Raw genomic sequence first — 24,441 nt, 5'->3', positions numbered from 1 at the left:
GGAGGTGAATACTAATGCATTCAATTATTTGTAATTTAAATCAATCCTTTTTGATTTATCTTTTTAATGTTTTAACATAATAGGCCTAATTTGTGGAAAAGTACAAGGCCGGATGAATACTTTTGAGAGAAACTTTAGAAATTGTATATTTACATTATAGCAGAAAACATAGCAGGTGTTATTGCCTGTATATCAAAAGCGAAATGGAAGTAGATCAAACGAATTAAATGGAAGAAGATGCTGACGTGCAGTTGTCAGCTACATATTTATGTGACAGTAAAAAGGACATTTTGACAATGCAATATATTCCATTGAAAAGTACAAAATCGGAGGTCATTGCGATTTTACTCATAATCAATGTCTGGCCTGTTATGAACATTACATTTTCAATATTCAAGTGTGACATTTTCACAGCAATTAGGGTATATTTTGGGAGGAAAATGTTTGCATTCCGAATGGTGTGTTGGCAGTCACTTAACATTTAGCCTATCATTAATCTACACCGGCATCTTAATAACAAATCATGCAACATAACATTTACTGTAATGCAACATAACGCTGTGACTGGCGTACAACCCCTTAGCCATGGTATATTGGGCATATACACACCCACACACCCACTAGGTTAACGCATTATGCAGAGGCAGAGCATTAATAGGCACAGCAGCCATGGAAGCCAGTCGGAGGGGCCTCAAAGAACATTTATCTTATCATGGAAGATATCTATTGCAAGCAGAATGAAATTATATTATGAATGTGGTTGTTGTTGATTTGTTGTATACTATTTAGTTAAGTGCATACTTATGTTCACATTGAAGTGATAAACATGTGCATTTTGGGGGGCCAAGCAACGAAGTTGCTGGAACCCTTTTATGTTTGTACTTTTTATTATTATTATTATTCTCCAGGGCCATTTTCAGAGGTCCATTGCTCGGTCCCCTCTGGTTCAAACGATTGTAGACAGCCAAGGTCCGAATGCCATCATGGTACCCATACTCCTCATGGTGGCGCTGTAGCACTCAGTCAAAAATGGAAAAAGTGAAGCTCAGATCTCATGAACCGAATGTCGTTGAGACATGCAACAAAGTTCCAGATATACTCCTTCTCATGCTGACCAAAAAAGTCTCTGGGGTCTTTCAAATTCGCCCCTTGGATTTTCCTTCATTTTGAATTTGGTGAAAAACATGTTAACATCTCCTCCAAGACCGCTGAACGGATTTGCATGCCGTTTGGTGTGAAGGACCTTTGAACCATTATCTTTAAATGTTATATAAGGAAAGTTGATATCTCAAATGATATGGCTGAAATCAGTAAATGAAATTGAGCTGGGCGGGTCTATGACTTCAGACGTCCATTAAACCCAAATGTAACATCAAACAGCTACGAAACGAAACATACTCGTAAATGTGTCTCTCAAAAATGGACAGAAAGAGTCCCATACAGAAATACCGCTTGGGGGCGCTATAAACATAACCGATGTTTCTCACGATTTTGCCGTTGAGAAAAATACACTTAAACAACATTTCCTCCAAAACCACCGAACAGATTTGGTTGACAATTGGTGGAAAAGACCAATGGACCATTGTCTTTAAAAGTTATTTAAGAAAAGTTGATATCTCAAACAATATGGCCTCCATTTTGACTTCTGTGAAAAACTCATTAACAACATCTCCTCCGATACTGCTGAACGGATTTGCATGCCATTTGGTGTGAAGGACCTTTGAACCATTAACTTTAAGGAAAGTTGAAATCTCAAAAAAAAGTTGCCGAAATCAGCGAATGAAATTGAGCTGGGCGGGTCTATGACTTTAGACGTCCATTAAACCCAAATGTAACATCAAACAGCTACGAAACGAAACATACTCGTAAATGTTTCTGCTAGGAATGGACAGGATAACTCCCATACAGAAATACCGCTTGGGGGCGCTATAAACATAACCGATGTTTCTCACGATTTTGCCGTTGAGAAAAATACACTTAAACGACATTTCCTCCAAAACAGCTGAATGGATTTGGATGACAATTGGTGTAAAGGACGACTGGACCATTGTCTTTAAAAGTCTTTATTGTAAATGTTTCTGGTGGATTTTCAAAATATGCATGTGTGTGCTATTTTGGGTATTATAGATCACAACCCGATGTGACTATTCAGTCTGCCAGCTGGCCCTGTGATGTAGTGGGAACATCCTGGTCCTTCAATATTGTGTCCCCAGTTTGATTTCCTACAGACATTCCAAATTCTGTATCTCATACATGCTTTTCAGCCTTTACACAACAATACGTATCTGAAATACCATGATTTTCATTTATTTGCGAGAATAATTGTATTACGTGACCCTTTTACGCTGTTATTGTTTTCTAAAGAAAGGAACCAGCCATGGAGTGATTGGAGTCATTGATTCCATTTTAAGTAGGATGTATAGCTATTAGCTAGCCATCTATAGTAATCTTTGTACAACAGTACACTTTAGTTCCGTTACAAATGTTTTGTTGCCCACTTTATCTCAGCAAAATTGTAATGGCTGGGGTAACATTTACATTTGGAGAGGATAGAGAGCTGAATAAACAACCAGTAACCCTTGTGGTGTAGTGGGGACATCCCTGTTCTTCAATATTCTGACCCTGGTATGATTCCCCTTTGAGATGTTTCAAATATTGTCATTCAGAAATGTATAGCCACTCTGTACTTTTCAGCCTTCACACAACAATATATATCCCCTCTGTAATGGTTTTATGTGACCCTTATATACTGTTATTGCTATTGTTTCTCTTCGTACTCAAAAGGCATTTTTCTCTCCAAAAAGGTTCACAAATCTTTCTAAATCTGTGTTAGTGAGCACTTCACCTTTGCTGAGATAATCCATCCACCTCACAGGCGTGGCATATCAAGATGCTGATTAGACAGCATGATTATTGCACAGGTGTTCCTTAGGCTGGCCACAATAAAAGGCCACCATATGTTTAGGAGAATAATTGTTTTACATGACCCTTATATACTGTTATTGTTTTCCAAAGACACAAATCAGCCATGGAGTGATTGGAGTAATTGATTTCGTTATAGGTAGGATGTATAGCTATTAGATATATACTCTTTGTGCAAGACTACTCTTTAGTTCCATTAATAAATGTTATTTTGTCCACGTTATTTCAGCATAAATTTAATGGCTGAGGTAAAAGTTACATTCTGCTGTTTATATTGTGTAATGATTAAAGACAGTCTGCCACATAGAAAACCAGGGATTGAAACCTGCCAGCGACAACAAAATTCATCCTTCCTAATAAGCTGAACTAGGATTGCCTGGTTCCTTTTCTGATTTCAAGGTCTTTTTGTTTTGTTTTGATTTCCTCTCCTTCGATTGGACATCCTGACTACTAGCGGCATTAGGCATTTTTAAATAGCAAAACATTTCTCTAGTGAGAGCATGCAGTGAGATGCTTCCTGTGCCCCACTTGGCCCCCTGAAACGCTGCTTGCAGCTTTAATTTGGAATGAATCTGTGACCGTGGGGTTCGTAACTTCAGATCTTGGCAGCTTAATCCTACCTGGCACAACACCTATCGTTTTTGGACAATACATTTAAAACAATCTTCACGCCTTGACCACAGCATCAATCCACACATTATGTGCATTGTCTCTGTAGTGCAAGCGCAGCATTACACTGGAATTTAATTCACTTCCAGTCTACCAAAGCGCTGTGTGATTGAAGTGTTCCAGTGAACACTATGACCTAGTCTGGCAGATGAGTTACAGATTGCCCACAATTGGAATAAAACAACCTCCACAGCAATGGATGCGGCTTGCCGCATTCTGTCTGCACGTTTTACATCATAATATAGATAATAATATATTGCTCCTCTGTTAAATGAAAAAGGTAATATTGTGCAAATGAAAAAAATGAATGCACTCTCACATGCACTGTAGACTTGTCCAACCAGTAGCAGAAATATATTGCATTCAACCACATTGGGGATTTAAATGTTGCTAGGGTGACTGTCTTCCTAGAAGATACACTTGCAAACAAACTTTAGCCTCCTAGCAGATGCAACTGATGTTTGGCTAAAATCTCTGGGTACTTCTTAGTTCTGGATGATGTCAATCTTAAATCTCTAGGTATTTCTTAGTTCTGGATGCTGTCAATCTTAAATCTCTGGGTACTTAGTTCTGGATGATGTCAATCTTAAATCTCTAGGTATTTCTTAGTTCTGGATGCTGTCAATCTTAAATCTCTGGGTACTTCTTAGTTCCGAAAGCTGTCAATCTTAAATCTCTGGGTACTTCTTAGTTCCGGATGCTGTCAATCTTAAATCTCTGGGTACTTCTTAGTTCCGGATGCTGTCAATCTTAACATGAGCTACTGTTCTGGCAAAGCCGCATATGCGCTCTTCTATGGATACCAAACCCACTACTAGTTTGGATGTTCAAAGGGTTCAATTTTAGTTTAATCTGATTATAGCAGCAAGTTTACATCCATGTGCTGATGCTGTTTGGCAAACTCCAGGAACTTACAGCTATTGGGTGCTCTCAGTAAGGCTTTTTCAGGCAATCCTTCAATATATACTATTGGCATAGAAGGTGTCTAACCATAGATTAAGGGAAACCAAGGAGCCACAACGTTCTGTAACCCACCAGCCCTTCTTGGCCTTACAAATAATATTCCTCACTGTGCGTGGGGGCAAAATGCACTTGGCTCCTCTACCTAAAAGTTTTATCAATAGTTTTGCACTTGGCAAGTGTCATGTTTGTTTTGTACCCGTTGCCTGATTTATGAAGGTCAGTAACACTAGTTCTTTGCAAGTGGTGAAAGATGGATAGAAAAAAGGATTTTGCATGCATTACCATCATTTTGTCATAACACATGGCCTTAATACTTAAAAGCTTAATGTCAATGCAGACTTCACCTTTTTATTTTATTAAGAACCCTTAGGGTTGGATAATGTTTTCCCATTATTTCAACACAATATATCTCATTACGTGTTATTTTAGTATATTTGGGGCATATTTATCAAGGTTGACAATTGTGGAGGTGACCATCAGAGAATGTTTATAGAAAGTATTCTATATATTCTTACCTGTAAATCGATGGAGCCTCTGCCAGTCCAAAAAATTATTTCCCTGCTTAAGGCCAAATGTGAGCACAGGAGAGCAAGTGAGCACAGAATTTCCAGTCTCTTTTAAACAGAGGAGTCCATGTAGTGCCTTCTGAACATATTGAAACCCCTTCACTTTATCCACATTTTGTTGTGTTATAGACTTTATAATTGATTGAATAATTGCATTTATAATTGATTAGAAACTGGGGCAAAGTATAATCTTGCAGCTCAACAACCCAAAGCACAGAGCTGCTTGAGTGGTGCAGCCAAAGCACATACATGAATGGCATTGAAAATCTGGGGACACCTGAAAATAGTTCACCAACACATGGATGCCCAATGACATCCAAGCTTGAGGACATAAAAAAAATGAATGAGCGAAAACTGCCCAAATAAAAAGCTTATTATACTGTCCCTATGGACAGTAGATAGTCGTAGCGCAAGAGAACAAAACAAACGACAAGTACAAAGCTTTTTTTGTTTTTATGATCAAAACTGCAAAACATCTAGAAAAATATACAACATAGGCTTAACCTTTCACAACATCGAACATTTGAAGAAAAAAGGGAACATAAAATAACAGAAATATTCACATTTTTCCCCCATTATTGATAAAAGCACATTCATTTATTGTTCCTTTCTTTTATATCATTGTTTTTGTTTGCCGGTTTGATGTTTACACAATTACATTATTTTTAAACGTCACCGCAGTACCCAGAGTCATTAGACAGCTGCGAGTTTGAGCTGCGGTTGGACGAGGAGTTCCAAATGTCCAGGTTCATGTGGGGACCAAAGGGGTTAAAGCTGGAGTACTGCTTAGGGCGGCATAGGCCCCCAGGTTCCCGGTTGAAAGGAACGTAAGTCGGGGTGACGGGGCAGACAGGAGATACTGGGGACATGGGGGCTGAACGCTCGTGCTGAAAGTGGCTCTGGTACGGATCACTCTGGGGAGTCCAGATGGAACCGAAAAGACTGGACATGGGGGAAAGGCTCCTGGTTCCGGGGAAATATGGCTGAGGGGAGAACAAAAACACAAAACTGTTTAAAAAGTTGAAAATATTAACTATGCCAGGAAGTTGATATAGACTAGAAAAAAAGAAGCTAGCTAGCTGTCGGACACATTTCCCCTTGACATGTAAGCTATATATCCATGTAGCATGATGGATTTATTTTGAAGGGAATTATGGAATTTCACTATTGTGGCGAACTTACTAAAATTGCTACCCATACTTCACTGTCAGGCACCTCTAGTGTAGGACGTATAAAAAGTTTTTCTTTGCTCAGTTCCAGTTATACCACAGGCAGGATAAGCTATAAAATTGGGATTTGCAAACCACATGTTGTATACCGTTAGCTAGACTGCCAAATTACCTAATTGTTATCTCGTGAGTAGCTATTGCTATCTAGAGTCATAAATACATTGTTTCTGCAATTCCCCTGTATATGCTAGAGCGCTGAACTTACCAGTTACTCCTATTTTATATATTATTTGTGAAATGTCAGCCACACATCATTCATCATGTCATCCTGTGCACTTTGTATCCAATTAAACTGCAAAAATGCATTGTATTGCATAATTTTGCTCTCTTCACTCTTTTGTTGCAATACACATTCATCTTCATGAATAAAGACTTTAAAACTACTTCTGTTTCTTTAGGTAGACACGCTTATTCAGAGCAAGTAACAGGGTTGAGTGCAAACTTTTTGATAATAGCCCCCTGTAGGAATTTAACACAGAATCTTGGCAAGTGCCATGCACTATCAACTGAGCTATGCTACATACGACCAATTTCAATCTTTTATGGGGCTTGTGGCCTAACGCAAATCTCAAACCTGAAAATAACACCAACATTGATTATCAACTTGCACAAGATCAAAAAGTCCATACAGTCCATAGCATTACCAAAGCTGAGTTAAAATATGGCTTTTATACAGGGAACGTTGGACAGATCAAAAGGCCAAAATAAATAATAAAATATGAAGTGTAAATGAAAGCAGTTCCAGGTTTCAGTGCAGACGCTTAGGACATCTGACCCCATTTCATGCCTGATAGTAGGGTCCTGGATGATTACCTTGCTGCCCACACAGCTGGCTGCACCCCAGGTCGATGGGGCCTCCTGGGAACACTCCTCACTCCAGCTAGGCTGGTGGCAGTAAGCAGCCGTCTGGCTTTCTAGTTGGCACGGAAAACCGCTGTGGAAGTTGGCGTTACCTGAGGACCGAGGACACAACAGTAAGAGCATTGCCTATTATATTTCATCAGGTAATCCATTTTACGCACACAAGAAAAATACACCTATATGATGCTTACCAGCAGACATATAATTGGCCTGATCACCTGCGTAAGGACTGTTGCATTGGCTGTTGCCACTGTTCCAAGGGAAGCTGTTCAACAGGCCAAAACACACAATAAGGAAAAGCTCGAAAGGTCAACATTTCTCAAATAATTTCAACTGACAGATGTTCAACTGGCAGGGGTGAGAACTCAGCTCTTAAAATCAAGTGACTTCCTAAGCAAAATACAAACACAACACTATGTCCTTTGAGATTTCTGACGTACCCATTGAAGGGGGCACGGGCTGGGGCTTGAGGTATGTAGGGCAGGGCCTCCGAAGTGTTGTACCGGAACTCATTGGTGATGGGGACAGAGGGCGGCGACCATGTCTCCTCAGGCAAATACTGTCCTGCCATATCTGAGAGCAAGAGAGAGTTACCGACCATCTTTTCTCCCTCTAATTTTGCAAGTGATTCTGTCAACATTGTATTTAGTACAGTGGTTCTCTAACCTCTCCTGGGAAACCTTAGCCATTCCTTTTTTGGATTTATTCCAGAGCCAGCACACCTTAATTAGCATGTCAACTCATTTTCAAGGCCTAGACTATTTGATTTAGGTGAGCTAGTTCAGGGCTACAACAAAATGGTGAACCATATTGGGGTCCCCATGAGGTTTGAGAACCAAGGATTCACAAAATGAGCCCTGTACTCACTCTGGGATTCTCCGTCCATACTTGCTGCTGTTGCAGCAAAGCTTGGGGGGAAGCTGGGGGGCACTGGGGTGGGCTCCGTTGGGCTTCGGCACAGGTCTTTCCTGTACAGATTATTCATGCTGCATGCAATGTTTTAGAAGCGGTGTTATTAAAGCACACTGAGATATGTGAAACATAAAAAGCACAATAAAAGGTAAACAAACAATAATGATTATTATAACCATTATAATTACTACTTTGTATTCAGGGTTTTCTAGTATAGACCTTTTACTATTCTATAAAGGTAGATTGGAACCAAAAGTGTGTTCAACGAGTATGAGAATGGGGGTGTTTGCAAAAGTGGCCGGATAAAAAAGGAGCTCAGTGTAAACCCCAGAAAAAAATATTTCTGTTTAAAAATATACTAAAACTGTGGTTGCTGTGTGCACAACATGTGAGTGTATACAGAGCTTTCTGAAAAAACAAAGAGCTGTTTTTCCAGTAAAATTAGAGGTTCTGTCACGAAACAACACACCTGAGTCAAAGTGGGCTTATGTTCTTAGAACATTTTATAAACTACCAAATGAAATATCATAGGCAAAAATTTTTTTTTTATTTCCTTAAAGCAAAGCATTATGGCTTTACAATCGATGTTATGACTTAATGATTTACAACCAACTTGACCAAGCGTCAAGAACCAAAAAGATGGAATTTTATATGTTATAAGTGTCTTATTATTTAATTATTAATTTTTTACTGTATACTTTTAAAAAAAAACTTTGTGTATATTGCCAACAAAGGTAGATGTTGGACATCGTTGCCTGGCCTTTCGGACTGCACCAACACCTTAATGTTGTTCAGGCATCTTCTAGCTACATTTTTGTTGTTGGCCAGGAAATGCATTTTCCATCAGCAGCGTGTGCTGGCAAAAACACCCTGGTTGAGTTAGCTGAGTGATAAGAAGCGGAACGGTATGTGTATATATAAACACATACGTATGTGTATACACTACCATTCAAAAGTTTTGGGTCACTTAGAAATGTCTTTGTTTTCCATGAAAACATAGTCAAATGAGTTTGAATAGGAAATACATCAAAATAAATAGGAAATATATTAATTGACAAGGTAAGAAATCATAATTTTTTATTTAATAATAAGAAATTATAATTGTGTCCTTCAAACTTTGCTTTCATCAAAGAAACCTCCATTTGCAGCGATTACAACCTAGTTGTCAATTGAAGATCCAGTGACGGTAAGATCTGGTGCCTGTGCTGGCCACTCCATTATAGACAGAATACCAGCTGACTGCTTCTTCCCTAAATAGTTCTTACATAGTTTGGAGCTGTGCTTTGGGTCATTGTCCGGTTGTAGGAAGAAATTGGCTCCAATCAAGCACCGTCCATAGAATATAGCAAGCCGCTGCAAAAGATCCTTCTACAAGATCCCTTTTACCCTGTACAAAATTCCCACTAAACCACCACCAAAGCACCCGGGATCATCACATTGCCTCCACCATGCTTGACAGATGGCGTCAATTATTCTTCCAGCTTTTCATTTGGTCTGCATTTGACAATGTTTTTCTTAGTAATCCGAACACTTCAAACTTTGATTTGTCTGAAAATAATGCTTTATACCAATCTTCCTCTGTCCAATGTATGTGTTCTTTTGTCCATCTTAATATTTTCTTTTTATTGGCCAGTTAAAGATATAAAATTAAGCTGCCAATTGAGGACCTGTGAGGAACCTGCTTCTCAAACTAAACAGCCATAACAGCCCTGACCCATCGAGGCATGGACTCCACTAGACCTCTGAAGGTGTGCTGTGGTATCTGGCACAAAGACATTAGCAGCATTTCCTTTATATCCTGTAAGTTGCGAGGTGGGGCCCCCATGGATCAGACTTGTTTGTCCAGCACATGCTCGATTGGATTGAGATCTGGGGAATTTGGAGGCCAAGTCGACACCCTGAAATCGTTGTTGTGTTCCTCAAACTATTTCTAAACCATTTTTGCTTTGTGGCAGGGCGCATTATCCTACTGAAAAAGGCCAATGCCATCAGGAAATACTGTTGCCATGAAAGGGTGCACATGGTCTGCAACAATGCTTAGGTAGGTGGTACGTGTCAAAGCAACATCCATATGAACAATGCCCAAAGCATCACACTGCCTCCAACAGCTTGCCTCCTTCCCATAGTGCATCCTGGTGCCGTGTGTTCTCCTGGTAAGTGACGCACACACGCACCCGGCCATCCATGTGATGTAAAAGGAAACGTGATTCATCAGACCAGACCACCTTCTTCCATTGCTCCGTGGTCCAGTTCTGATGCTAACATGTCCATTGTAGGTGCTTTCGGCAGTGGACAGGGGTCAGCATGGGCACCCTGACTGGTCTGCAGCTACTCAGCCCCATATGCAGCAAACTGTGATGCACGGTGTTCTGACACCTTTCTATCATTACCAGTATTTACTTTGTAAGCTCGTCTGTTGGATCGGACCACACAGGCCAGCCTTTGCTCCCCACGTACATCAATGAACCTTGGCCGCCCATGACCGTGTCGCCGCTTCACCGCTTCTCCTTCCTTGTTCCACTTTTGATAGGTCAGATCCTTACATTTGCCCATTTGTCCTGCTACGATCGTATCAACACTGAGGACCAATTATTCACTTGCTGCCTAATATATCCCACCCACTGACAGGTGCCATGATAATGAGATTATCAGTGTTATTCACTTCACCTGTAAGTGATTATAATGTTATGGCTGATCGGTATATGCATGTGTACGCATGTCTGCTTCTTATCACTCTGTTAACTCATACAGGACTTTTTTATACATATCTTTGACTCTCCCCCACTTGCTGTAGAGTTATTGCCACAAGCCATGGCCTTCACTAACTGGACATCACAAAGTCGAAACGGGAGACTATTTCTTTTAATCGTACTTTGTAATACAACAAAATATTGATTAAATTAAGAGAGTTGAATACTTTCCAAAGGCATTGTTAAAGGTGTATTGGGATTTGTTTGGGTAAACATAAATGAATATTAATTAAACAACAGTGAAGTACAACACCAAAAGGTAATGTGTGTGCATGCCATTACGTGTACCTCTGGGCCTTGTAGGCAGAGTTCATGGTCTGGTAGCAGTCTCTCTCTGATGGGTAGATGCTGTACTGCAGGGAGTCCCCTGTAGACACAGGATTATCTACATATCACAACTCTGCCCTGGCTTTCTAATCAAAACATGAATATATTCACTCTCCGTCAGCAGTGATTGACAGACCCTGAGAACAGAAATGGAGCTACATATGAAAGACAGCAAAAGAAAGAGAAGGAACAAAAGGTTCTCTAACAATTTCTAACATGAGAAAAACCAATGCCTTCAGGCTTTTGGTACCTAAGGTGTGTGCGCGAGTAGCAAGTGGCATGTATAGTGATCAGTGTTGAGGAATTATTTGTAAAGGTATCGAACTTCACATTATACCTATATTACCTGAGAATTCAATGTTACTCATATTGAATCTGACCTGTCAAGAGCACAAACTACCATTAAATTAGTGTTGGCAATCAGTAGTTTGCAAATAATATTATCTAGCTACAAGTCCCTCAAGAAGGCCGTGATGCAATATCTCCTTAGAAATTATTTACACACAATATATAGCCTAAAACCGACTAAATGACAAGTTTGTGCCAGGCACACAACTCCCGCGAGTATCATGCAGTCTAGAATCACGGGGAAAAGGCTGCCCTTTTATTCTACTGATTCAAGCAATGGGTTTATTTCCACAATAAAGGCCATCATTTTAAAAGCCATTCAGTCACCATGCAGCAAACTGCCACAACATGTATATACAGAAACAGAGCCTAAACAGAAACAAATGTTGCCTAAAGGGAGGTATTTTTGTAGAAAACAGATACACTACTGAAAAAGGAACAAAAGTAATGACTTCCTTGTTTGAAAAGTAACGAAGTAACTGTGTCATTAAAAACGCACTCAGGAATTTTTGCTACTGGTTGCAATATTGGCTGTCACAAGGGCCATTATGTCATCAACATGACACACTTTAAAACTTAGAATTTCATGGCAAACACGGGAATGATTAGTTAAAGCTTATGTGCAAATAAATAACATATGACACATCTAGACCAAATGGGTTTGAAAAAGTTTGTTGTTCATAGGGGTCCTGAAGACTGCATCTTTAAATTGACAAAATAACACAGTAAACCAAGGCATTGTAACGCGGTGTGCTTTACGGGGGGAAATGAAGGCCAAAATACTTTTTCTGGCTGAGGTAGTGCAGTGGTGTGTGCCGCGGTGATGCAGGGCGGCCGGGTCCTTGTCTCCCTCCAGGCTGCTGGCAGAGCTCCAGCTGCCCCAGCTACCGCGGCTGGCCCGCACGCTGCCCGACGAGCTGCCGGAGTCTGACCCAGACTCACAGTGCGCCTGCCGCTCAGTGCACTTCCGGCGAGGCCGCGACAGACACGCGCCTATGGAGGTTCGGGGGGAGGAGGGGGGCCAGGAAAAAGAAACGAGGGATTGTACAATACTCAACATATGAACAATAAAAAAAGCTGCGATGATGAGTATACATTTCATAAACATGCGTTTAACATGCTACGATTGTCTTGGGGACGGATTTTAATAGTTTTTTCCATGGCAAGTACCCACCAAATATCACTCACATGTTCTAAATGTAAATAGACCTTCTATGCACAGTACATGGGAGGTAATGAGGTGAGCTTTAATGATGCAATGTACTTTGGGTGTCTACAAAAGCACGGAAATAAATCTGCATATTATATAGGCCGAAGTAGCAACTAACACAGATAAATAACAATGCTCATACAGATGTAGTGAAATTCAAGCTAATACAAGAACGTAACTTCCGTATTTCATTCATTGTTCTTGGCCTTAATGTAAAAAAAGAATTCTCAAAAAAGAATGCTAAAAATAAACTACGGAAAAAGATGGCATTAGTTCTTGTAAAATATGCGTATTCCAATGCTAAAAACACTACTCGCTCTATCAGGTATTCCCTAGCACACAAGCTAAAAGAGAATGCATTTCCCAGACAACAACCACAACTGAGCTCGCAGGCAGCCAACCTATCACAAGGAATTTAATCCAGCACACAGCCCTCTAAGGACACACTCTAATCCAACTTTTTACATTCTCACCATCCAAGAAATGGGATAAGGCTGAAAATATACATTAAAAAATATCACAATAAATAAGGATGTTTTTCTGATCCATAGACCCCTGGGACCGCACATACAAAATCCCTGGTTAAATGTGCCTGGTAAGGACTCAAATCATGCTTTGGAAGCCAGGAGTACATTGGCGCCTCCTTGTGACTACTCGGGTGTACATGTCTGTGCATGGGCACCCACCGTTTTGTTTAAGGGGACTATCATGGTTTGGGCTGGGCTTTGGTATGTCTGGTTTCCCTGTGGTGCAGCGGTTCCTGGTACGCGGCGGGTTTATGTTCCGTTGTTCGCCTGTTCTCCACTCCGGTTCCCTCTCCCGCTCTGACATCAAAACCACACTGTGTTCAGGTACTCTGCTGGAACAGCAAGGAAAAAAGTCACATTTTCCCACAGCATTAGCATTAAAAGACCTTTTGCAAAGCTGCAAGTTAGCCAGTGGGAGGTATAGCTAATAAATGGTTAAGTTAAAGATATCTGAATAATCAAAGTGAAAACACTAACTATGGTCAATGAATCATAGCAGTGGGGGAATAAAGAGAATCACATCATTGTGAATGAAGAGATTTATCGTGTGAGGAATGCATAGTCTCAATAATGCTGATCCACTGACTGCCTGCAAAGGTTTTTCATACAAGAGGTATTCTGAAGCCAACGCATTTAGCCAAGACACGTGAGTGTTTGAAGGTGCCACGTACACTTCCGTGTTCTTCCTGCGACTCTTCTTTCCCTTGTTGTTCACAGCTAAGACACTAGCCTCCATCTTTTCTGCCTTCTTTTTCTGGCTTTTACCCTCCTCTCTGGTCTGAAGGGAGGGAGAGAGAAAGTGAGACGACAAATTTACATGTTGAAATTCACATTTTAGGCACTTTCAGGCTTTTTCTGTCCCATGTGATTCACTTGGTAAAAGCATGTTGCTTGTAACCCCAGAGCTGTGGGTTTGATTCCCAAAGTGGACAGTTAGAGAAATGACAAATCTGTAGTCTACTAAGTCACTCTGGATAAGTGACTGCTAATTGACTTAAATGTAAATGTTTAATTTGTTTACCTCTTCCACAAATAGCATCTAGTTGACCTCTTCCACAAATAGCATCTATGAACTGTATGGATTTTCCACTGGCAGTTTTAAAAGCTTATTAGTCAGTTATATGTCGCTCTACGCCATTAAGCTTTGTGTTAAGTTTACCTCCTCCACAAATAGCATCTACGAACTGTATAGCTTTTGCCACTGGCCGTTTCAGCTTATTAGCCATTCATGAATGACATTGATACAATAACTACTGTATCAACACAGGTGACGATAACTGACTCTCGTCAAGTGAAATAACGAGAAATTTGTGTAATCAGCGAAGTGTTTGTCTATCCTCAAGAAATCCTAAGACATATTTTGAAAATCCACCAGAAATAGTCGCAATATAATGGTAAACAGTTTCATTTTAGGCTGCCCATAACTTAGCTACGGAGGATTGCAGCCAGCAACGTTTTTGTCTATCCAGAACAAATCAGTAAGAAGCAACTCAGTAAGAGACATTCGCTCTTCTAGGCCGGCTCTGCTTTCGCAGTCCGCCAAAAATGATGCTGCAGGTGAACACGTACAACAGGTTTAGACAGTAGGACCGCTCTAGGACATGTACATTCACATTTCTACTTATTCAGATGTATTTTCACAAATTGGATTCATACAACAGCAGTGATTACACACAGTGGCTCTTACAAGTTTTAACCCCCATGGACATTTTTGTGTTACAACATGAAATTAAAATGGATTTAATCAGAATCATTGTTGAAAATAATTCACATCAAATCTTTACTAGAGTTTGCCAGAAGGCATGTGGGAGACTGAAACCAAGTTGAAGATTCTAAGGTCTGATGACAACAAAATAGAGCTTTTTGGGGCAACTTCAACACAGCACACCCTCCTGAGAATGACATCCCAGCGATGAGGTATGGCAGTGGCAGCATCATGCTATTAACAAGAATTGGCAAAAATTGTGTCCACATATGCAAAGCTGGTAGACACTTGTCCAAAAGAAGTCATGAGTACTTTCTGTCAAAGTTGCCACTACCAAATATTGACTAAAGGGGGTGAATATTAATGAAATCAATTGTTGTTTATTCTGTATTTCAGAACAATTCAGAACAATTTCTAGATTACATTTCTCACATTGTGGACTTTGTGTTGATCAGAGGCAAAACCCACAGATTTTATCCATTTTAATTTCATGTGGAAACTTTGAAATACAGAAAATTTTAAAGGGGTAAAAACATTTTCAGAACCACTGTAGAAAACAATCCTAAAACCCCAAATAGCATGAAATACAAATGTTGAAACAGAGGGGCTGGGGAAAAAAGTAAGGAATCCAGCACTCTAGAAACGAGTAATGACTCTGGGACTGGTAAATAAAAAATAGCTTTGTGAGCTGTCAAATTGAAATGCTGCTCTCACCTCAATCTCAGAATTGTCTTGTTTCTCTGGGAGCGATGAGAGCACGCTGTTAGTGCCGCCACGCTCATCACACTCTTTCACCTGCCTGGGGCTACACAGCAGCAGACCCGGCCGGGGACCCGGGCTTATGGTGACATAATCGGGGAAGCTGGCCTGCGTTTCCACAGGAAACATAACCGGCGCCAGTCCTTTGCTGTCCTCCCGCTTGGTGGCACTCACTGGGGGAGCTTCCTGAAAGTGCTGCATTGTTGTGGGGGTTTTTGTTGCCTCGACCGGACAGGGGAACGCTGGTTCGTTGTTGTTATTGCAGGAATCTGGACTCAGGTCAGATTCCGGGGTGCCCTGTTCAAGGCTCAGATCGAGTTCCCGTTCTTCCTCTGTCGCCATGGCAGCAGTTGCCGTGGTGGCAGATGCACTGGTTTTGTACTTGCTGTAGTAAATGGACACCTTGTGTTTCTTTTGGGGATGGGAGGGAGTGGTTGAGGCACCTTTCTTGGAAGACGAGGAAGATGAGGAGGATGAGGGCTGAGGACGGGGGGCGGAGCCATTGGCCACCGCTGGGGAGCCACGCCCTTTTCCTTTGTCAGAGGTGTGGCAGGTGTCAACATACGTCTTACAGCTGCCCTTCATTTTACTGGACATGAACAATAGTAACAAAAAAAGCTTTTAGAAACTATAAGTGGAAACTCATGAGTGGAAACTCAATAATAAAACATGTCAAACAGTTGATTTTGTTTATGCATATCTGATCGGAAGCTGCTGTCTTGCGTAATCCGTGAAATACTTTTTTGTTTTTGAACAAAGAGTCTTACTTGACTCCGTTGGGAGTGATGTTGTTGACGGGGCCGTTGTCTCTGGACAGGGCGGGGTTGTGGTTGCTTCGGGGGGTGGGCGTGGAGAACTCAGTTAGGATGTACTGAGCCTGGTGGAATGCCATCAGACACACGCCCGCCAGAGAGAAGCTACAAGGAAACAGGCAGGTCATGGCTGAGATAGTTATCCATTAATAATTTGACAATGAACAAACACGTTCAGGGGAAAAAGGTTTCATTTCAGATACATTATACAAAATCAATAAATGTATTAATAGGACACACAAAACAATAATTAAATTGAAAGGGTCAAGGTGTAGTCAGACCGGTAGTTTTTAAGCAACATTGTGAGGATGGATTTGGCACTGGCTCTTTATCAACCAAAATCAGAATCAACTTGCTACTGATCTGGGCATGTTGAAGTGGCACTGACCAGGTAAAGATAAGGGTGACCACCCAGAAGCTCTGTTCCCAGCTGGGCCCGGGCACCACCTGGGCACAGAGGGGAAGCATGTGATGTGGCAGCGTCACATTGAGGGTGAAGGGGAACGAGGAGCCACGGGACGTCACTAGGGTTAGGTCTCGAATCACCCAGGACGATGTGAAGTCTGGAGTGAACCTGAAGGAGGAAGCGGGGCGAGACAGAGTGTGGTCGATAAAAAGAGGGTGAAGTGGAATTGTGGGAGAATACCAGAAGAGGTAAGTTAAGCAAACAGAAGATTGAGGAAAAAACAAGCAGAAAGAAGGGTTGAGAGATCGGAAGGGAGTAAAATAGAGAAAAGCATTAGAAATGGCCAAAATGATTTTCTTTGTCATAACATGAAAAAGTATCTTAAATTTAACTAAAACAATACAAACTTCTAGATGTTCAGACTTAAGTCAATTCAAACATTCGAAAAGAGTATATATTTAAATGTAGGATTAATAAGAATGTTACTTACAATTCTTTTAAAAACAGTACATTTTACAACACATTAAGAAAAATACTGCTTTCAATACCCTTCACCTTAAAGTAAACTGACTAAAGCACAGTACTGCAGACTCTTGGAGGAAACCTGATCATACAAAGGATCCATACAGTAGTTAATCTTTTGACTTACGCAATACTGATCTCAGAGGAAGCGTTGTGGTCCAGGCTGAATGACCTGCACTGAAGGACTTCGAAGCCAAAGCCCTGGCACTTGTAGCCATTGACGTTCATGGACATGACAGTCAGGGGAAGCTCCCCAGCGTTCTCCACCTTGAAGCTCTTGCGGATGGCAAACAGAGGCTTGTTGGTGCGCAGGCCTGTGAGAAAGACGATAAGACTGGGCTTTTACATTGACCAGAAAATAACTTTGGAAATCGATTAAGGTAGCTACATAGTTACGAAACTAGAACTAATGCTATTGCCTAAAAATCACATAATATATCCTTCTTTTTGGCAGTTTTCACAATAAATAGTTTTTCCAGGGAAAGGGAGTAAATTCATGCCAAAAAACAGGTTGTACATTAAAAATATCCACACCAGTATCCAGACAGTAATAAAGTAACCTATTTTCAAGGGGCTACCATGATGCATCTTAATTTGCCATTGACCATTTCATTGTATTAGCACAAAATCTTGTTAATTGGACATTTTATTATTTTGTTCATTTTCCCAAGGCGATCCACTTTGAATGGTGCTGGCCTGTTGATATGCAGACTATTATTAGAATGCTTTTGAAAAAACCCATTATCAGTGGATTAATGCGAAAGAACCCATTGATTGCTGCTCAATCCTTTTACCTCAATTAGAGAATTCTGGATGAGGGGATGCATAAATAAGAGAAAAAAGGGTGAAATTGCCTCACCATCTCTGCACTCCATGAGGGTGGACTGTGGGACGTTGAAGCGTAGGGAGGCCCCGGGGCCAGGCAGCTTGCCCCCAACTCTCAGCAGCTCTTTGGCCCCATGGCCCTGCACAGTCACCATGTCAAACACTGTCAAGTTGTTTCTAAGACATAGAGAGAGAGACAGAGATAGAGAGAGAGACATTGAAATACCTCCGGCACTCTAGGTGGACTAAAAGACAAGGAATGTGAATATATAGTTTAGATAATCCCATGTAGAGACCAAAAGAAAATACGGTAACACAAAAGAAACTTAATAGCGCCCAAAACTGAATCTTCCATAAAAAAAACAAGTACAGGGTTAGGGTAAAACTCATTCTGGTTACGTGGCAATTTTGCCTGTGTGCGCACAACACAATTTAATATGAACTGCAGATTAACATTTCTAGTGATACGCGTCGACATGTTGCAGTGTCTGTTGCGATACTGATCACGAATACTGCGATTTCGATATTCATTTAAATAATCTGAAACATATGTAAAAACACAAAAGTTATGGGAAAACACATCAAAATAGATTCATAACATATGAAAACAACAAGTTCTCTTACAACACAAGGGTTTATTTCAACTGACAGTCATATCATACTGGTACAACGTGAATAAATAGATAAAAACCATGTCTGAACCCCCCCCCACCCAACGCTCATGCTCAAATCTGATTGTAATTATAGAATTGTAGCAAATCAAGTCTATAAAAGGTTGGAATACTTCCTTTCTTGACAGCCTTCCATTTGTTCTGTACATTACAGAGCACTTCTGGATGGTTTGTGTTTGGAAAATGGAGACTATGGAAACTACCCAGACCCCTGGTCTTTATTAAAACATGTTGGATGAGTCTATATGGAAATATATACCCTGGGGGGGGTCCTGCTGCTGCTCAGTCTGTTTCTCTCAGTCTCCTCACACTCCATCTGACAGCCTTACTGACTGGATGCATTAAAGATTTGCTAAATTAGACAATCACTATGGATTAAACTTGGTTCAGTTCAGTCCTCTGAAAAGGTATTTACAAAACATAAAATAAATGTTTCGTGGAATTAGCATAGATTGTCTGTATGTTTATTCCATTTCATGTACAGTGTAGAACGGGGACAGTTTTTTCCTTACTTCTGTAACTCTGCTGAACTCTGTACCCAACACCAACCACACCAACCCACCGCTTAGTACTGCCTCTCAGGGACCCTGCTGCACTACTCTCCTTGTACACCTGAACTCTGTCTAGGTAAAGGTGCCTATCATATTTTTTGGCAGCGCATACGTCATTTGAGATTTTTTGAATTGATTAATCTCAAATTGAGTGCAAAAGCATTTTAGAAGCATTGTCTCTATAGCTAATACCGGACACTCACTCATTCTTTATCGCACATTTTTCTAAACTCCCAACTCCAATTAATACCAAGACGTTTACATTTATTTTGGATGATACTTTTGTAATCCTTTTAGTGACGTGGATCAAAATGAGTTACAGTCTATCACATAACGTTTGGCCACTAACGTTTCCTCATCCATGTCCGTTGTCTCCCTGAGACACACCATCTTATTTTTCTGTCCTTTCTTTTCTGTCGCTCCTCTGACTCGCTTCGCTCTCTCTCTTTCTGTCCTTTCTTTCGCTCCTCTGACTTGACGCTCTCTCTCTCTTCACGCACACGCTGTTGACGTATGCACACACGTCACGTGGTATGCTCCATAGGGCGTGTTCGTGTAGTGGACCTGTGCGCTAACACATGTGACAGGGCTACTAGCCAAAGAAACATGATCATTATATAGCGGTTTCCAGCGGGCTCTAAATCGAACACAACTAAAACACGGACGCATCTCTCCACAAAATAAACAGAATATTGCATACTTTCCGCAACATTTTCAATGTGATATTGCGCAACGTGATATTGCAATTCTGGTATTGAGTCGATATATTGTGCACCCCTAGTTTGTTGTAACGTACCTGATGAGCAGGATGGTGGTGGTGGGTTTGTGTTCGGATGGGGTGAACACCACGGCGATCTCCCTGCTCTCCCACGGCTGCAGGAGGAGACGCAGGATCCCCTCGCCCCTTGAATTCTCACCCTCCTGTAGACAACAGAGGGAAGTGTTATAACCGAGGTCAAACTCTGTGCCAGTAAAGGAAAGGTTGCGTGTTCAAATCCCTAAGCTGCCAACAAGAGTAATATAGTTACCCTTACACATTTGTTTTGTATGAAGTTGAGAAAAAAAAGCGGCCTAACAGAGTTGGAATACTGTGGGCATACCCTAATCTCAGCAGAGAGAAAGCTCAACCGTCTAAAGTGAAAAGTTGACATTTTAATAAACAAGAAACCAGGCAAGCCTAGTTCAGTCGGCCCGCAATGGAACATTTTCCTACCTCGAGTTTCGAACCCGGGTCGCCCATGTAAAAGGCTGTGTCGTTAACCACTACACAACAGAGCTGTACTTTTGCCAGATGTAAGTATAGCCTCTTGTCTCTATCCTGAACAAATCCTCTTTTAACACTGGCCGTTTAAATAGTTAATTGGCCATTCGTGAATTACATTGATACAGTTAAACTGACTAACTTTTCTTACTGAGTTTACCTTCACCACAAATAGCGGCTATGTATTGCGTATGCCACTGGCCATTTTAACAACGTATTAGACAGTAATAAGCTTTACCCGTATCTACTAACTTACTGGAATAGTCATAAGAATTGAGCAATTGCTAGCGATTCTGCCAAAGCTATTTCATTTCATGGCATAAGAAAATATTTTTTTCTTTACTGGCATAACAACATACTTTTTTCTTTCATTCGTGAACGACATTTATACAATATATATATCAATAAAGGCGACGATAACTAACGTTTTCATCAAGTGAAAAGACGAGAGAATCGTGGAATCTACCAGAAATAATAAATGTTGATGCTCTCAATAGATTCGAACTTCGGTCTTCCACATGAGAGGCACTGTCTTTAACCACTACGCCACGGCATTCCCCCATTGAGGACTGTGTTAAACTAACTTACTTTTCTTATTAAGTTTACCTCCATCACAAATTGTGTCTATGAACTGTATTGCTTTTGCCACGTTTTAAACTTGTAAGCCAGTAATAGGCTTACTAATATCTACTAACTTCCTAGGAATACTCATAAGAATTGAGCAATTTCTAGCGAGACTCAAGATGAACTATTCCATGTCAGAAACAATCCCAATATAACCGTATACAGTTTCAGGTTTCTGTTTTATCCAGCAACGTTTTCATCAATACGGAATCATTCACAATGCGTACTTTGCTTCACCTGCGAGGAGATACGAACTCGGGACCTATAGTTCACAAGTTCGCTTCTCTAACCACAACACTATTTAACAAGGGGTAGTCAGTCACTCACTCAGTAAGACACATTCGCTCTTCTTAGCCGGCTCCGCTCACGCGGGCCGGCAAAAAGGGTTGTAGTATTATGAAGTGGCTGACTCAGTTTGGACTGGAAGTAATAACTGTCCCACAGTTGAATAGATGATAGACTGCCTCCCAGAACACACAGCATCCTTACCTCAGGCTGAGCAGGAAGCAGAGTGAACTCAGTAGTGCTGATGTTAACTGAGAGGGGACTGATGTTGAACCTGGAGAAACAGGGCACACCACACAGTAAATAAACACCAACTTAGAGAAGCGAACATGTCTGAACCAGTTTTGTTCAAGCGGCCTTGTGTGGCACAGATGGCAGAACATTTCACTTGCAACGTCAAAATTGTGAGTGCTACACAATGACCATGTCACTTCAGATAAAGGCATCTACTGAATCATTTTATTTTATCTTTAATATTTATGTGAACACCTTTACGGAGTAGAAAACTAATGCAAAATATTTTTTTCCCAATAGTTTAAACTGATTTCTTCAGTACTGATATCAAAAGGTGGGATTGGTAAATACAATAGACCAAATGCATCATGTCTGTGCAGATTAAGGAAAGGAGACAAGGAGAGGAAGCCAGGATGGATGGTTCATGTGCAGTCAACATGTTCTGTGAAACAGCCGGCAAGGGGAAGTGGCTTCTGGGTCTCACCACTTGGTGAGGAGGTCAAGGGCCTCCAGGGGGGCTGGGTATAGGGAGAGGGCTCTGATCTCCATGGAGACAACTGAGGAAGACGGGTTCTTCAAAGTCATCATCTTGACCTGGGGAAAAAGTTCAAAGTTTCAACTTTGTATAGTCTATTGACATTTAAATATGATTTATAATGCCTCAAATCTACATATAAAAATATAATTAGGCATAAAAACATGAAAAATTATGATATTAGCTATTACCACAACAATGTTAAAAAATTTTTTATCTGACCTCAGCATAAATCTTTTAAATCCTCAAACTGCTTAATTTGAATAGTTGACTTTGGACACTAAAGTGGTTTCAACGTGTGATAAAGAGGTGCATGGCTTACCTTGCTTTCATTGACAGGGGTAGCACCAAAATCTATAGGAGACGAGGTCTTTACCGGCATTCTGGGCCACCTTTAACCAACAGGAGATAGTGGAAACACTAAGTTTGTTGGATGGAGGTAACCCACCCCCCTTATAAGTGATGTGCGTATGATAAGATATAAGCAACTGGGTAGAGCAAACAAATGTGTCCTGAATCTGCTCTCTTGAATGTGTGTATTGTGGCTTCCGTTTAGAAAATGACCGGAAACATTACATTTTACCGGACATTTGAGTATTGTACCGGAAACATTTAGCCTAATTACAAAGCTATTAAGGTGCTTGCATCTTTACTGCTAAATCATAAATGTTTTAATAGGAAATACACCTCTAGCCTACACACTAATAAACACAAGCTGTTTAAACATCTTACATCAGCCTAATTAATAACAAAACACAGCTATTTGCGGAGGCAGTCATTTTGACCAGTTGAAAATCAACCCAACAATCGCCTCAAAACCAGTGGAGGCGCCAGACCCGGCTTTCGGGTAACATTATGTTTTTAGGTTAGCCAAGAGTGTTTTGCTAAATGGACATTAACAGAGCTGGTGTTTTCAAACGTGTGCCACAGGCAGAAGAGCATTTTGCAGTTTTCACAGCAGCAGCCAAACAAGTCACCAATATTGGACAGTTTTGCCCAGTTAAGGTATGCCCTAATGAGGACTTTGCGAGCTGTTTGGGAGTTTTGAAAACTTCACAATTGTTCAGGGCAATCATTTCATCAGCTTTTTTCCCAGTCCAAAAGTAAGCCTTACCTGGCTAATGGAAGCCCAGGTGTGTATTCGTAGAAGTGACTTGATAAAGAGTAAATAAGTGACGCAAACACAAGCATTTCCCTTTTATCCTTATTATGTGTGTATGTTAAATAGTGTGGCTGGGTCTGTCTCTCACCTGCAGGGCAGCAGGTCTTTGCGGCTCTGCCAGCGAGAACAGAGCTCTGCAGCCAGTTTGCTGTCCAGTGTCCAGGATAAGTCTGAGAGGAGAGAACTCTGCCATTGGACACGACCTATTAACACCAAAATTACAGAAAGCATGACTGGACAGACACAAACATACACATTGTTCCTTCTATCCTTATAGGGACCTGACACCTTAACCCTGAGCCTTAACTCTTTTAACAGTACAGGTTTTTCCCTAAACCTAATCCCCAAGCCAAAAACAATATTTTACTATCTTTGTGGGAACTTCAGAACCCTGAATTTGAATATAAATGAAGGACACACACACACACACACACACACACACACACACACACACACACACACACACACACACACACACACACACACACACACACACACACACACACACACACACACACACACACACACACACACACACACACACACACACACACACACACACACACACACACACACACACACACACCTCACCTGCTTCAGACAGTCTGAGGGGACACGGTCTGCCACACTCCCCATCTGCTTCAAACAAAACGTCTCCTTCCTGGAGTGGGAACGAACCCAAAACACACTCCGTCATACTTGGTCAGATGAAGGTTAAATCAAAGATTTTTCTCTGTCAGCTTGATAAGAGAATTGTCCAGAAAGACTATTCTAGTGAAACAGTGGGTCAAATACTGAATGCTGA

At 40.9% G+C, this 24,441-nt stretch overlaps 1 protein-coding gene across 1 annotated transcript in view; it reads right to left on the bottom strand.

Moving 5' to 3' along the window:
* Nucleotides 1-5,554: 5,554 nt before the first annotated feature.
* tmem131l (transmembrane 131 like) overlaps nt 5,555-24,441 on the bottom strand; it is a 68,835-nt gene continuing 49,948 nt past the window's right edge. The window contains exons 15-34 of the mRNA XM_010899205.4: nt 24,228-24,297; nt 23,725-23,839; nt 22,797-22,866; nt 22,424-22,533; nt 21,910-21,979; nt 20,332-20,456; nt 18,348-18,490; nt 17,616-17,802; nt 16,949-17,134; nt 16,516-16,665; nt 15,704-16,337; nt 13,956-14,062; nt 13,444-13,616; nt 12,331-12,540; nt 11,161-11,257; nt 8,078-8,196; nt 7,651-7,783; nt 7,402-7,475; nt 7,163-7,302; nt 5,555-6,103 (exon numbers count right to left, since the gene is read on the bottom strand). Of these exons, the coding sequence (XP_010897507.2) occupies nt 5,786-6,103; nt 7,163-7,302; nt 7,402-7,475; nt 7,651-7,783; nt 8,078-8,196; nt 11,161-11,257; nt 12,331-12,540; nt 13,444-13,616; nt 13,956-14,062; nt 15,704-16,337; nt 16,516-16,665; nt 16,949-17,134; nt 17,616-17,802; nt 18,348-18,490; nt 20,332-20,456; nt 21,910-21,979; nt 22,424-22,533; nt 22,797-22,866; nt 23,725-23,839; nt 24,228-24,297 (3,231 nt within the window). The 3' untranslated portion in view covers nt 5,555-5,785. The remainder of the gene's footprint in view (nt 6,104-7,162; nt 7,303-7,401; nt 7,476-7,650; nt 7,784-8,077; nt 8,197-11,160; nt 11,258-12,330; nt 12,541-13,443; nt 13,617-13,955; nt 14,063-15,703; nt 16,338-16,515; nt 16,666-16,948; nt 17,135-17,615; nt 17,803-18,347; nt 18,491-20,331; nt 20,457-21,909; nt 21,980-22,423; nt 22,534-22,796; nt 22,867-23,724; nt 23,840-24,227; nt 24,298-24,441) is intronic.

This window comes from Esox lucius, chromosome 25 (assembly GCF_011004845.1).
Source record: "Esox lucius isolate fEsoLuc1 chromosome 25, fEsoLuc1.pri, whole genome shotgun sequence".
Taxonomy (NCBI): Eukaryota; Metazoa; Chordata; class Actinopteri; order Esociformes; family Esocidae; genus Esox; species Esox lucius.
The sequence above is the reverse complement of the archived record's forward strand: the minus strand, read 5'-3'. Positions and strand labels throughout refer to the sequence as shown.